The sequence below is a fragment of the Sarcophilus harrisii genome, chromosome 4 (genome assembly GCF_902635505.1).
Source record: "Sarcophilus harrisii chromosome 4, mSarHar1.11, whole genome shotgun sequence".
Taxonomy (NCBI): Eukaryota; Metazoa; Chordata; class Mammalia; order Dasyuromorphia; family Dasyuridae; genus Sarcophilus; species Sarcophilus harrisii.
In genome coordinates this window covers 134,170,961-134,186,302 of record NC_045429.1, presented here as the reverse complement: position 1 = coordinate 134,186,302, position 15,342 = coordinate 134,170,961, and the positions used below count along the sequence as shown (strand labels likewise).

General features: G+C 35.0%; 1 protein-coding gene across 4 annotated transcripts in view; it reads left to right on the top strand.

Moving 5' to 3' along the window:
- Positions 1–15,342, top strand: part of ARID1B (AT-rich interaction domain 1B) — a 526,614-nt gene that overhangs the window by 487,332 nt on the left and 23,940 nt on the right. For 3 of the 4 annotated variants that reach the window (XM_031937578.1, XM_031937579.1, XM_031937581.1), the window contains 4 exons: positions 2,940–3,049; positions 3,789–3,947; positions 9,496–9,705; positions 13,389–13,593. In XM_031937578.1, coding sequence (XP_031793438.1) covers positions 2,940–3,049; positions 3,789–3,947; positions 9,496–9,705; positions 13,389–13,593 — 684 coding nt within the window. The remainder of the gene's footprint in view (positions 1–2,939; positions 3,050–3,788; positions 3,948–9,495; positions 9,706–13,388; positions 13,594–15,342) is intronic. The other variant, XM_031937582.1, reaches the window with a different exon arrangement.

The window sequence follows — 15,342 nt, the reverse complement described above, 5'->3', positions numbered from 1 at the left end:
ACAGTTTCCCTGGAGTACCATTACCCTAGGAATCTTAAGGATGTTTGCTGTGATTCATTGAGAATTCTGGTAAGAAGTCACGAATAAGCATTTCAGTAGAAAGCACTTAGAGAATCCACAGTAAAGAAAGACCGTGCTATCCATTTTACAAAAATACAATTTACATTTCAAGGCAGGTGTGCTAATTATGGCACATTACTCAAAATTAAACTGTATTCTAGTTCATCTCAAAATAAGAAATTGGGGCAACGAGTATTTTTCTACTTTGAGAGCTGCATTGTAAAAGGCAAAGAAAACCTGGGAAAACTCAAACTAATCAATTGATACTTATTTAAATTGTTTTTATGTGTCGGTATGATTTAATATATAGACATGATTTGTGGCAAATACTGACATGTTTCAAGTTTTATAATTGGTCGATATTGAAAGGATTAAGTTATAACGTAAGAAAAACTGGACTTGTAGAAGGAAATGCTTCCATGACCTTACCACCCTGTAAAAGTCTAGAATTGAATTTATTGCCCTTTATATGATTTCCATTCAGTGAATAAGTAGCAAGGCCATCTTTTACAGTACATTTGGACACATATAAGCCTCTCATCCTGCATAGTCACCCTGCCTTTTTCTTCCTCCCACAAGAAAGGGTGTTTCTTTAATGTACAGACTTAACTAATTCATATCCTGCTAGACCCCCCAGAGATAGTTTCCAAAGGATAAAAATGCACAAAAGCGATCCACTACTCAGAACAGCTAGGCTTCTTCGTGTAATATCACTCAGCTGCTTTTTTGAGGTTTCACACACATTCACAAAAATAACAGCATTTTTAGCTGATCCCAATAGATTTTTCTCTGCAGCTGCATCACTTGAAAAAGCTTTTTGTTCCAGTTCTTAAAGTCTAAGTATTGAAAGTAATTTGGAGGGGGGGGGGGAAAGGAAAAATATCTCAATTATGATTTGTGTGTGTTGTGATGACTTTAAGGACTGACTGGGCTGCAAATGGGCTTTGAAAAAGAAGCCCATATAGCCATGGAAAATATAGGCCGTTCAGAGCTGAATATTGAACATGCCGTTGTAAACTCTCATGGCACGTGGCTGGGTAGGCTTTTTGGCAGACCTATGGTCTCAACCTGCAGTGATGCTAAAGATATTAGCAAATTAGCACCAGAAAGCTTGCCAACTTATTCACCAGAGTCCTGCTCACTCTCTCATTGCTGTAATTAAAACTAATTATTTTCTAAAACATAGTAATACATGAATATGTGCAATAATCATTTTGTAGTGGGCAATCTGTGAAATAGTTTAAGGTTTAGGTTTTTTTTTTGTTTTTGTTTTGTTGTGTTGTGTTTTGTGTTTTGGTTTTTGGTTTTTTTTTAATTTTCTTTTTCTTTTTTGGCACATTGTACTGCATGTGTGCTGCTTGCTAAGGACCAGCTTTGCCTTTTGCAGAGAATATAAACAAGGTCCTGTGCATTGTGCTCAGGTTTGTTTCCTACTTTAAGTAAGAATTTGTTTTTGTTTTTTTCTGATTTTAGCTATTTATAAGTTTTATCCTTCTATCTCCTTTCCTCTTGTTATTCTCATATATTCCTCATTCTTACTTTCCCCTTTCACATTTGGTTTGGTAGTCTCCTAAATAGTCCCAGTAGTAATCCAGTTTTATGCAGCTGGTTTTCACAGGGGGGTGCTACGGGATTCAGCTATTATTCCCCAGATACTTATACTGCTTCACTGTTTGGTTTTACTTTTTCCTTTATAAGGAATGTAACACAATAAAGCCACATTTTAACCTAGAAATATCAGTTTGTATTTGCATCCAGTCTGTTGATACCAAGCACTTCTGAGAGGAATAATTTCTATCCATGAAATGATAAAGTCTAGATAGATATTAGTGAGTTCTGTGACCCTGTTATTTGTAGAGAATACCTACAGCACATATTTTGTATGTTGAGCTTTACATAAGTATGAACCTATATCATTGATCTGTTGGGAAATAGTTGAGGGAATGGTAAGCCAAAGTGCTAAATTGGAATATAAGCCATGTTGCAAAAAAAAAAAAAAAAAAAAAATCAAGTTTTATTTTTTTTTAATTCACTTGTGTTTGTTGCTTAAATGTAACTGAGATTTTGCAGTACAACAGTGTAGAAGTTGAATTATTATGAAATATAACACGGTAATAGTTAATTTTATTAAATTATATATTTTTTTCTTTCAAACAGCAAATAACCACTTTTACTCTCTACCCCCTCAACTCCTTACCCCCCAGTTGAGAACAAATGAAAAACAAAACTCATTACAAACATGTATAATCAAGCAGAGCAGATTCCCCCATATCTCCACAAATGTATGTCTCACACTTCATTCTGAGTCCTTCATTTCTCTTTTCTATTTCATCAGTAGGCCTCTGGAATTGTAATCAGTCATTATGCTGACCAGGGTTCATTAGTCTTGTCATCTTATATGGTAATTCATTTTAAAAATCTTCCATTCTCCAACTATATCACCAGCATTTTACTAGTTCTTTAAAAGTTTAAGAAAACTTTAATTTAGTACTTTGTTTTGTGTCCAACCACGGCCTACTTCTCTTATTGCTATGACTGTGAAAGAAGATAACAGATGGATGGATAGGTAGGTAAATAGGTGAAAGTGAACACTTTGATCTGATGATGGGTAGATAAACTGATAGATTACAACAGACAGACTGACGTGATGATAGATTAGAAAAGTACAAATTGGTCTTCAGTATGTAAAGATGATTTCTAATTTTTGTCCAGTAAAGATTGCTTAAATATAGTGTTTTCATTTCGAGGGTACATGTTTTCCAAGGTTACGTATTTTTTATTTCTTCCAAGAGAAAATATTCACTTCACAGCATGCATTAGCAGACAGCGCTTGCAAACCATATGTATAATCCTAAACTTTTTCTCCTGTTTTCGATTAGCATCTATGGGTCTTGCAGATATGATGTCACCTGGTGAGTCCAAATTGCCCATGCCTCTCAAAACAGATGGTAAAGAAGAAGGCACTCCTCAGGCTGAGAGCAAGTCAAAGGTATTTTCTCCCTCTTGTGCACGTGGTGTTGGTTTGGCCGAGCAGGAGGCTGCCATGTTGTCCTTTCTTCTCTGGAGCTGGTCTCCCCCTTTTTGTTTCCTTTTCATTTCTTTCTCTCCCGCATGTCTTTTCCATTTGTGTGCAACCTATTTGTTTTATTCTTTTTTTTTTCCTCATGGTGTGGATCTGAAAGTTACTAGTTCTTATGGCATTTAACTCATGGGGGAGGAGGGAATAGCAAACCAAAGAAACGCTTGGGAGTTTGGGGGTGGGGGTAAGAAGGGATCTTGCCTGGTTTCGGACTTGCAGCCATTTTTCTCTGCCTTTAGTTTATAGCTTCCTGTTTTGGCCGCCTCAGCAGCAACAACATACTTAATATTTTGCTTTCCCACCTTATTTGCCAAATAAGGTGATCAGCTTTTTTTTTTTTTTTTTTTCTTTTCTTTCATAAGGGGAAACCCATGCTTAGCATTCCATATTAGCTTGAAATAAGCATGGTGGCTTAATGGACTTTATCCAAGCATCCAGCAAACTTACCAAGTTATACTAATTAAGAATGTTGTTTTAATACCTTTATATATTTATGTGTCTGTGTCTGTGTCTGTATTTGTCTCTCTTTATATATACATATTATATATAAAAATTGGTCAGTCTGTTTTACTGGATGTACTTTTTTGTTATTTTAAATAAAGTTTGCCCTGCCTTTGTCATATTTTTTTTTTTTATTCCTCTACCACAGGATAGCTACAGCTCTCAGGGTATTTCTCAGCCCCCAACCCCAGGCAACCTGCCAGTCCCTTCCCCAATGTCCCCAAGCTCTGCTAGCATCTCCTCATTTCATGGAGATGAAAGTGATAGCATTAGCAGCCCAGGCTGGCCAAAGACTCCATCAAGCCCTGTAAGTGGCTCTGGTTTTTGTTTTGGTTTTTTGGGGATTTTTGGTAATTAATTCTATTTTAATGCTTGCTTGTTTGTTTGTTTTATTTTAAATATATAGTATTTATCCATGAAAGGATTATATTTACTTATAATATATTGTTAATAAGTGAATAAGTTTATGTATGTCATAGAAGCTTGAATTCTGCTAGTTAAGTAGCTGTTATAAGGAGGCAAACATTCTTCTCATGATTCACCTCTGTACAAAGCATGCTGAATGTGTTTATAAGGAGAATCCATTTTTGTTACTGGGTCCAAACTCCTTCATACAAGAAACTTCATTAAGTGTTCAGTTCATTGTGCACTTAGAGAAGGTTTTTAAAATGAGGTGTTTCTTCCGTTATAGGAGAACTAATAGCAGCCATGGTGTAAATTACAAGCTCGGCATCTGAACTAAGTCTTTTATGGGCAGTTCAGCCTCTGAAACATCTTATTTCCAAATTGCCTATCTGAAAATGCAAATATTACAATCTTGGGGCACAGTTTAGCATAATATCAGTTGTGCATTGTTTCAATCCATTTGTCTGAAATGAACAAAAAGGCTGGGGAAAAGTTAATGCATGTGTATTTTTAGAATGTTACTTTTTAGATGAATAATGTTTACGTACATTAGAATCGGGTTAGGTAGAAAAATTTGTATCCTGCATAACAATGCAAATACCCTTGAAATTAAGCAATGGTTGCCAGATGAAATACAAAGAACATAAATGTTAATGTAAGTTCAAGGGAATTTTTTCATTTTTACTTTAAATATTCATTTGGCCATAGGTAGGTTTAGGACATTTTTTTTTCCCCAACAGAAAAATTAATTTTGTGCTCTCTCTAGAAGAATAATAGTTCTGTTATAACATTTTATTTTATATTCAGATGAAGAATAAAAAGCACTTTAAGAAACTTTAACATGCAATTACCATATGAAGATGTCTTAATTAACACCCTAAGTTTTGTATGAAGAGCACAGCTCATGAAGAGCAACTTGGAAATGATGAAAAATCTAACTGTAGATTCTGGCAATCTAGTCAAAACCCAGAATGGAGGCTGCTATTAATTATCTCATTAACTGATTTAAACAGAGTTGAAGGTTAAAGGAGTTGATTATTTTAGAAAGTGTGTATAGAATTCACATGGATCGTCACTGTAACCAGAATTTTCCTTTTAAGAAGAAGAAGGAAATGGCCACAATCTTGGTCACTTTATCCTAAGAGACATGTTTCATTTCCCAAACAATGGAGAAAAAATGGTCCTTGGGAACCTCCTTGGGAAAACTAATAGCCAGGGAGAAGAGTGCACCTCCTTAATTTTGATGTCTTTGTGTTATTTGCTTTGAGTCTCAGAAGGCAGTCAACATTGTGTTTGGTTTTTCCATCTTCTTTCCTGTCTTTTTTTTTTTTTTAATCTTTTAGAATCAATAAAGCTGTAAGCTTTCAAATGGAATTTATACTTTATTTTTAGAAATTGACCCATGGTATGAAATAAAAAATACAAGATGATAGCCTTATAAACCAAATAACTAATAAAATATACATTGATAGATCTATGTATTCAATATTAACCAGTGCTCCCTTAATAGTAAGCAAAATGTACTATTATTACTTAATTTTTATAATATCCCTGTACAGGGATGCTGGAGCAAAAATGAATTAAGAACCACAATTTTATCCTGCAGTCTAAGAATACTGAACAATTATTTGTTACAACATCTTGTACTAATAGAATACTTTCTTTTTGCTTTTTCAAAGAACATTCCATTATTAGTCACACCATACCACAAATTGTTGCTGTTTATAAAACTTTATAAGAGAGTTCTTAGCCTTAGTGATAGATAAAAAGACCTTAGAAGCACTGTTCAATAGTGAAACCCGGGGAGAGAGTGCTCCATACTCACAATATCCCACTTTTTTGAATGAGATGTTAATATAAGAACAGTAACAAAGTAGATTATAAATGAAATGCATAGAATTATCTCTAATGTCAAATAATTACAAATGTATGCAATTCATTAGTTCTTCAACTGCAGACTCTGACCAGCATCTCATGTTTCCAATATCCCTTAATCTAAATGGAGGACTGAAAATGCAACAAGTGTCAAGATATTTTGTGCAATGTTATGTAACTAATGCATATTCTAAAAATGAAAATTTTTACATTCACACACACACACACACACACACACATTATACACACACATATGAATACCCTCCCTCCCCAAATGATCACATATCTAGTGGAAAATGCAGAAGTATCAGTCTATCTTTAGAAAGTATTTAAAGTCTTACAGACTTAATTTAATTATGATTATATTCTCCTTCCTCTCACCAAAAAAAAAAAAAATATGCTAATGTCTTGTAATTTTTCAATATCTTCTAGCTTTGTGTCTTCACATCAGATCAGTCCTAAAAAATGTGTTAGTTTTTTGTTTGTTTAGTCAGGTTTCTGCCAAAAGACATTATTTCAAGGCAAGTGAGTACAATTTAGGATACTGAAATAGTAATTTGGTAAATGCTGCCTTAATGGCCTAAAAATTTAAGTCATTCCAAAAAGATTGTTCTTTGCTCTCTCTGCCTAACCAGATATATATTTTATTTATACCATGAAAAAATGCTAGCACCAAATAGGTATATGTTGAGCCTGATAAATTTTGATATGGAGTTGCTCTTTGAATCCCCAAAGTGTTATTTTTATAATGCTTTTTTGGTGTGCTGAATCCCTAATGAGAGTGGTCACTAGTTTGTTAAATAAGCAGACTTAAAGGTTTCAACAGACACATGGTTATTTAGAGAACATTATCTATTCCCATTCTTCAGCCATTTATGTTATCTGATCATTATAACGCTTTTATGTACACCTGATAAATCAAGACCAAATATTTTTATTCTATTTTTATCTGTATTTCAGTAATGTGCATAACTTCATTCTCATTTTCAGACCAAATTAAATTCACTTTTCAAAGTACAAAGATATTTTTATAATGGTGCTATGGAAATATTTTTGCAAGTATTAATTTTTTTTTACACAAATCAAAACCAGCAGCATTTTCCTAACTCTATAAGAAGAAAGTTTTGATTTACACAAAGTTTACATGGCAAGTTGATGCAAGATAAGGAAGAGCCAAGATTAAAACTAAAAAATTCGTAATTATTTCTATTAGGTTGCATGACCCCATACCTTTCATGCCAGGATTCCACTTTAGCCGTAGAATGAGATAACACTGTACTTTGTTAACCGTTGCCTAAAAAATATCACAGGGCACTTATAAGACAATAGAGAAGCTGAGTCCTAAACTAATAGTATACTATTGAAGCACATCAATAATATATTAGTCAAACTATTTGCAGGACACATAGCTGAAAATCAACCCTTTAGTTCTATTGCTTTCATAACTCTTTATCAAGATTTTGGATAGTCAGACTAGCAGTTGGAATGAGCTAGAACAGAGGGGTCAAATATAAGTTAGTGCTTCCCTCAATATTCCCAATTCAATCAGAACCAGGTAAAAATGCAATTGGGAAATACTACCAAAATAAAAATACAGTTGCTATTGTGGTTTTCCAAGTCAATATGCTGCCTGCAATATCCCACTATATAAGATTTAGTGCTCTCATTTCTATTTCTGTTAATATCACCGATCTAGAATTTTCAAAATCAATTTCTTTTCTACCATGATGCTGGATTAATATCAGGGATTTATTTGATCTTTTTAAATATACCTTTGAATAAACCATATGAAAAGGCATATAGAAAATGGTATTTTCTCTTATACTTAGATCAACATAGAAATAGTACCTGAAAAAATTAGAAGTTTAGCTTCCTTTTTGGCAGTGTAGTTGTACTCCTGTGTCAGAACCCACCTTTTATTTGGGTGTGTTCATCCCAAGGAAGGTATCACCTAGCAGTAGACTTCTATTTTTTAAAGAGAAATGACAATAATTTCTTAAATTAAAGAGATTCCAGTGAAATGTTTAACAATCCAAAAGATAATGGAACTATGTTAAGAAGTATTTATTTTAAAACAGTGGCTGTTCATAAGTAAGCTACATTTTAAATCGTATATTATCACATTATAATAATCCTCTCTAAGAAACTCTTCAATAACAATTCAAAAGAACTTTTGTATTAGCTGTCTGGAGCAGCAGGCCAGATACTATGGTCTTAATTTCACCAATATAAAATCAATCATTTTCTTTTCTTAGATCATGCAGTCCATTTGTGCAGATACCAAATTGGCCCAAAATGCCCCTTTGACATTTTAGTATCACAATTAGATAGCATAAGATATCAGGTATCAATGGTATAAATTAGACATTCGAAAAAGATAGAAATGCATCACTGTAATAATAATGGAAGCACTAGATTTTCATTCCATTTTATGCTGCTATGTGTATAATTGGTAAAACATGGTATTTTGGGGGAGAGGGTATTTCGATCCCCAAAAGAGAGAAAATGATTAGCAAAATAATAAAAATAATTACACATTTATAAAGATCTTCAGGCTCACAAAAATGTTTGACTCATAAAAGCCTATAAGCTAGGTGTTGCAAGCATCATTGCCTAAATAGAGAAAGAAGAAAAAATTAAGCAACCAGGGTCACATACCTAGTAAGAACATGAGAGTATTTCACTATCTCACATTACCCAGCTAAATTTCAAGCTCACATATCCAGAGAATTCCTACTCTGAAACTCTTAAACCCCCCAGTTACAGTTATACTTTGTTCTCTACATTGGTTTTTCACTTAAAGTACTTTATTAGCTTTATTTTCTCTCCCCCGCCCCCACCCCCTGCCAAAACACATACACACACATGAGTTTAGCTCCTCTCATCTTGACACAGTGGTCAGCCAATAAAGGTTTATTAAGAACCTATTGTGTGTCAGGCAGTGAGCACTGAGAAAAGCAAAAAGCAACTCCTGCCATAAGGAGCTCACACTGATAGGAGAAAACAACATGAAAATAACCATGTACAGAAAAGTTATATGCAGACAAATTGTAGATAATCACGAGAGAGAAAATTTTAAATGTGTTAGAGAAGTAGAAATAAGGGGGGGAAATTGTGACAATCCTGTCATATCAGGCCATTGAGTGGTGATGTTTTTGTTTGAGGGAAAGAAGGAAGGGAGCTCAAAATTTTGGTTTATTGATCAGAAGTTTGGTTTATTGCAGTGAGCCACAATTTTTTTTTCCATTTAATCAAAAAAAAAAAAATGACATGAGGCCTTATCAAAAACTTGCCTTCTGGGATTCAACGCTTTTGTATCAATGAGATAAAGTTATTCATTTCATAAACAGGGGAGTTTGGGCCCTTTAAAACCAAATAAATTCTTAATTAAGAAAATGTATTGTTTGTGCCTGAACTAGTAGCCTTCATTCCTAACTGTTGTGTGATAGCAGTAGTTTGTTTTATATATCTTCTTCTTCTTATATGTGTTGTGAGTTCCTTATTTTTGTCTTACCTCTTCCCTTTTCCCTCCTCCTGCCCTCACCCCACCTCCAAATGCACTCTCTGTGCTTTAGAAATCAAGTTCTTCTACAACCACTGGGGAGAAGATCACAAGGGTGTATGAGCTGGGGAATGAACCAGAGCGCAAGCTATGGGTGGACAGATACCTGACTTTCATGGAGGAGCGAGGCTCACCTGTGACCAGTCTGCCAGCAGTGGGCAAAAAGCCCCTGGACCTGTTCAGACTCTATGTTTGCGTCAAAGAGATTGGTGGTTTGGCACAGGTAAGGAGAGACAAGATGCTGATTTTTATAGTGTCTCAGGGACAAAGAGGTTTATGTTCTCTGGTTTTCTGTAATTTTATCAAAAGTAGGATTTGGATGAAAGCATTGATGGCACACTGATCAAATCAGGTGACATACAGCTGGAAGACATAGATGGCTAATATGTTGGATGAGAGGATCCAGAAATTTCAGCTGGCTTGAAAGATGGCTCTATTTTAATAAGATAACATTTAATTATATAGTCTTTCACTTGATTTGAAACTAGTCTAAGAGTGGACTAGAAATTTTCTTTGAAAATTATCTAGGAAACATTTCTTAGTGGATTACAATTTCACTGAGTTTACGTCACATGGAAGTATTAAAAAAAAACTAGCACCATTTTAGGTTTTATTAAGAGGCATGTTATCAAAAGAAAGAAATTCACTATGGTTAGCCCACATATAGACCCCTGTGGTCAGTTTTGCATGCATGCTCAATGGAGAGACACTATACCACCTGAGAACTATTAGAAATAACTTGGAATATTTAGCCTAGGATATCATATATGGAATGTTAATTAAGAACTTTTCTTCTTAGCTCCAGAGAGCAAAACTGGGACCATTAGGTTGAAATTGTAGTAAAGACAGATGAAGACCATTATAAAACTCTGACAATTAGCTACCCAACTATTCCTAGCTTGAGCTTTTCAAATGAAGTCCAAATGACCACTTTTTAACCTTATTATAGAGAAGCATCCGTACAGATATAGACTGAATTTGACTATAGATGGTCTTCTCGACCTCTTTCTAATTCTGAGATTCTGTGATTTTTCCATTTGCTTCATTGTTCACCTGTATATACACACACACACAATCCCAAAAGTTTTAGTGCAAATGGTAAGCTTCAAACTACCCAGAAGAGGCTCTACTCCGTGTGTACTCTACATAGTAATTTGCAAAGACATGAAAATGGGAACAAATATATTTTTGTGAAAAAAGGAGGATACTGGCCTGACTAAAGAGAAATGAGCGTGATATTTTTATGGATTGGTAAAGAGTTTGAAGAGTCCATTGAGAAAAAGAACCAAGCCAGATTTTAAATTGTTCCTTAAGACAGACAAAGGAGTTAACATGTAATAAAATGGGAAATGGAGAAACTTTGAGGATTTTAATCAGTTGTTGTTCAGTCATTTCAATTATACCTAACTTTTCATCACCCCATTTGGGGTTTTCTTGGCAAAGATACTGGAGTGGTTTGCCATATCCTTCTCCAAGTCATTTTCTAGATAAAAAAAGAGGTAAACAGGATTAAGTGACTTGTCCAGGGTCACACAACAAGGAAGTGTCTGAGATCAGATTTAAACTAAGGAAGATGAATCTTCCTGAGTCTAGGAATTATCTACTACATCACCTATCTGCTCCTACCTCCCTCCCCTTTTTGTTAATCACTAGAATGATCATTCCAATAGCATTATAGAGGATAGATTGAAGAGTCCTTAAGGTCATAAATGGTGTTTCTCCAAGTATTACAGTAATCTAGACAAATGAAGAGAAATAGAGGAATGGTAAATGAATCTTGAAGGAGGAATTAATTGGTAAGACTTGGTCACTGCTGAATGGAAGGTACGAATAAGAGGCATCAATCAAAACTAACATCTTGGTTTGTAGCCTTGGGTCACAGGCAATATGATTTGTACTATTGATAGAAACAAAAAAATAGAAGAAATTATTTTTCAGAGGAGAGAGTGAATATGTACCATTACATAAAAGCTCTAAGTAAAGACTGTGATTATCAAACCATCAGAGCCCCCCCCCCAAAAAAAAAAGAAAACATGTTTATGAGTATATTTCAGTAGAAGTCAAGGTAAAGAAAAATAAACGTGTGAAGATTTAAGTTTCTGAGATTTCTATCTGATTTCTTATGTTGTTTATTTTTATGAGTTTTAAACACTTGTCATTGTTTTAAAATGAATTCTTGGAATCAATCTTTGAATGGAAGTATATAGCATGTAAAGTTTTTTAAAACTTCAGGTCATTATCATTGAGGTTTAAGTGGAATGAAAAGTTGCATTTTGAGTTATGGATGCTTAAAAAAAAAATCAAGGTCCTCTCGGGAACTCCCTTTCCCTTTTCCATTTCCCCATTCCAGTTCTTCAGTCACTTTCTTTTGAGACTTCTAAGTACACTTATAGACTAAAGAAATAGGATCTGCCCATAAGTAAATGTAGAAATTGTTGGAACACCTCACCCTAGCTATTTTCAGCAAACAGTATGTATAACCAACTGAAGTCTACAAAGGGAAGTCCTTGCTGGCCTAGCTAATGAGGCTTATTTGAATGTAGTTGGATGGCACAGTGGTGGAGAACTGGGCTGGCACTGCCATCTTCCTGGCATGATCCCTACCTAGTGGGCCATCAGATATGGTTGGGAGCAGGTGCTGCATATTTATCAGTTCGCAGCTTTGCATTTCAGGGTGTCCCAAGCAGCGTTCTGTTTACCATTTCTGAGGCAATCCACAGGCCTGCTGTTTGTAGCCTTGTTTTAAATGCCAAAATACTGGGCATTTAGACATTGAGCATTTCTCTGAGCATTATGCAGTTTGTTCATTATGCGCCACTTAGAGCTAAGTAAATGGGTATAAAGAGCTTTGTGACAAGGTTTGGATCCTAAAATTTAATATTTTATGAAAAACTGTTTCCTTAACCCTTCAAATACTGTTGGGTATAACAGATCTATCAAAAGACCAAATATTCTCCAAGTTATTTGCAAATCCTCATGTTTTATTTATTGATTTGGATAACCTTTCATAACTCTACTCCCCAGAGGCAACTAAAAGGTTAAAATATTACCCAAACCTTTTTTTAATCATGATTTTCCTTGCAATTATATTCTACTTTGGCCTAAATTTAAAAGGAGAAACATATCATTCCTTGGTTTCACATGATAAGGGATATAGCAGCAATTCTCTCCACAAACATAAATTGAACCCACCAACCACACTTAAGTTGACAATTTTAATAGAGCCCCACTCAGTGCATTAAATGGTATATCACTATGTCTTAAAGTCACAGTTATTTAGTAAAGGGCCCAATTCCTGGTGAATCTTGTCTTCAGTAAGGCATTGATCAATCCCCCAAGAAAGCCTCAAGTGGCAGGACATGAGCCAAGAATTACAGACTTATCCTTCTGGCAGCTTGTGGCTATTTGGGAGGAAACACTGTTTTTTCATATCAATGCTCAAACGCTTAAATTGCAGAATAGTGCTGCTGTTATTGCTTTTTTAAATTAGTTTTTAGAACTTTTTTTTTTTAATTAGAAGAGGGCGGGAGTGTGAGAGCATACATTTGTTCAGAGATAAATTGCTCGCTAGGAGCAGCACAAGCCCTGGATGAGTGCAGAGCATTAGAAGAAGCATCAGGCAGAAGGCTCAACAAGCAAAGCTTTTTATGTAGCTATCAGCAGGTTCCTTAATGGTTTTATAACTGTAAATGCTGTCTATGCACTACTGAGTGGGAGTAATGAGCATTAGTTAAAAGAGGCAAATAAAAAAAAAAAAGTAAACCAAGACATTAAGTGCTGCTTATTTTTTAAAACTTTTTTTTGTGTGTAGTATTTTGGGGGGGTTGTTTTTTGGGGGGAGGGTCTTCTTGTTCTAAACAAGCTCCTTCCCTGAAAATCAGTGATCTTGCCATTTATTTTGTCTAGGTTAATAAAAACAAAAAGTGGCGCGAGCTGGCCACCAACCTGAATGTGGGCACTTCTAGCAGTGCAGCTAGCTCCCTGAAAAAGCAGTATATTCAGTACCTGTTTGCTTTTGAGTGCAAGATTGAAAGAGGGGAGGAGCCCCCTCCAGAAGTCTTCAGCACTGGAGATACTAAGAAACAAGCTAAGATACAGCCGCCATCTCCTGGTAAGTAGGAGAACAACAGCCGTTTGTGTAAGAATAGATAACAGCCATCATGGTTGATTACCCCTACATCACAATGGAGTACCTACAATGTATTAGGTGCCATAAATATCCCCCCAAAACCAAAATCTCTACCTTGGATAAATGTGTACTGCAATAATCAAGACCAAAAAAGTGAAATGAATACATTTTCCCATATTATATAGGTTGTGATTTCGGGATAGTGGTCTTAGATTTGGGAATATGAGATTTTTATTTATTTATTTATTTTTGGTGGTGGTGATGGTTTCAGTTTGTTTTGTTTTCAGTTAACTTAAATCCTGAAGAAATGATAGAGAGCAGAGATATAGAGCACATGGTTGGACCCATGCACTACCCAGTGCCCACCACTCCCGGTGAGACCCAACCAGATTAAACAGATTTTACAAAATAAATGAAAATACAATGGATCATAGATAACATTAATAGACAGTTTTCTAAGTCAGTATGCTGTCCGCAGGGATCCTTATAGGGGTTCAGTGCCTGAGTCTGATACCTGTGGTGTGAAAAGAGCTTTAGAATTTATAATCTGGGAGTAGTTCACAGTTTAATGCTATAGGCTTTAGAGTTATAGATTAATAAACTGTATATTCTTATTCCTTCATTCCCTACCCACATTTTTTAAATATTCTGTCAAAATTCCTCTATAAAATAAGTGATTGTATCTTGTTTCTCATTAAACTGCTTTGATACTTTTCTCTTTTGGATCATTTCTGTTTCTGAAAAGACCTGAAGAATTCTAATATCTGGGGAATTAAGCCACAAGGTTGCTATGGACAAAAAAGTCTGCTGAGCTATGAAATAAGTCATTTTCATCGTCTTTCTTGGCGGGAGATTACTGGCAAACTAAAAAAGTGGGCCTAGCCTGATGGTCCCAAACCATCAATGCAGTGTTTCTTTCTTTTCTTTTTTTTTTTTAAATATAGCAAAGAAGCAATTTTAAGGAATTCAGTACACTGCCCTGGTGAAATGCCATGAGGCCATTTTAAACATTGTTCTTGTAGTTTGGTTTTGTATTATTTTGGTTTTTGAGGAGCACAGTCTTTGACCTAGATCTCAGACATTCTGAGTATCATTCTTCATCTGGCCATCTCATCTGACTTGGGTCTCAGTCTTGTGTCTTTTTCTTTAACTAAAAAGATTTTTATCAACTCATTACCTGTGATCAAAGTGAAGTCATTTGAGAGCCTTAGAGGTATTACAAGAATATAAGTTGGCAATCACGAGCTTGTAATCTGTAGTAGTAACAGCAGCAGCAGCAATAATAGTTTCTCTTCTCTTTCATAAGGGAGTTTCATCTTTTTTCTTAGTACTTTCTGTTCTGTTGTCTTTTGTTGTCCCAAGTTTTGAGAAATGATATTGGGTAAGGAAGCATCTTCTATTTGGAGCATAGTATTAGAGGATTTCCTTAAAGCATCCTCCTTAAAAGAAGCAATAACAAAAAAGTAAAGACATTAAGTGCTTGGGGGAAGGAGAGCTTTAAACGAACCACTTAGCAGCAGACCAGAGATCTTGCCATTTATTTTGCCTAGGTTAATAGAAACAAGAAACTAGCAACCAAGCCAAATGACCTTAATAGAAATTTTCAAACTTTCTCAAGCAAAATGTCTTAGTATTTTTTCATGACTTTTTTTCTGGCCATTAAGAATTAAAATGGTGCCAGGTATAAAGAGGATGCTCACATTTAAATTTTGTCCTGTACCACCTCTTCCC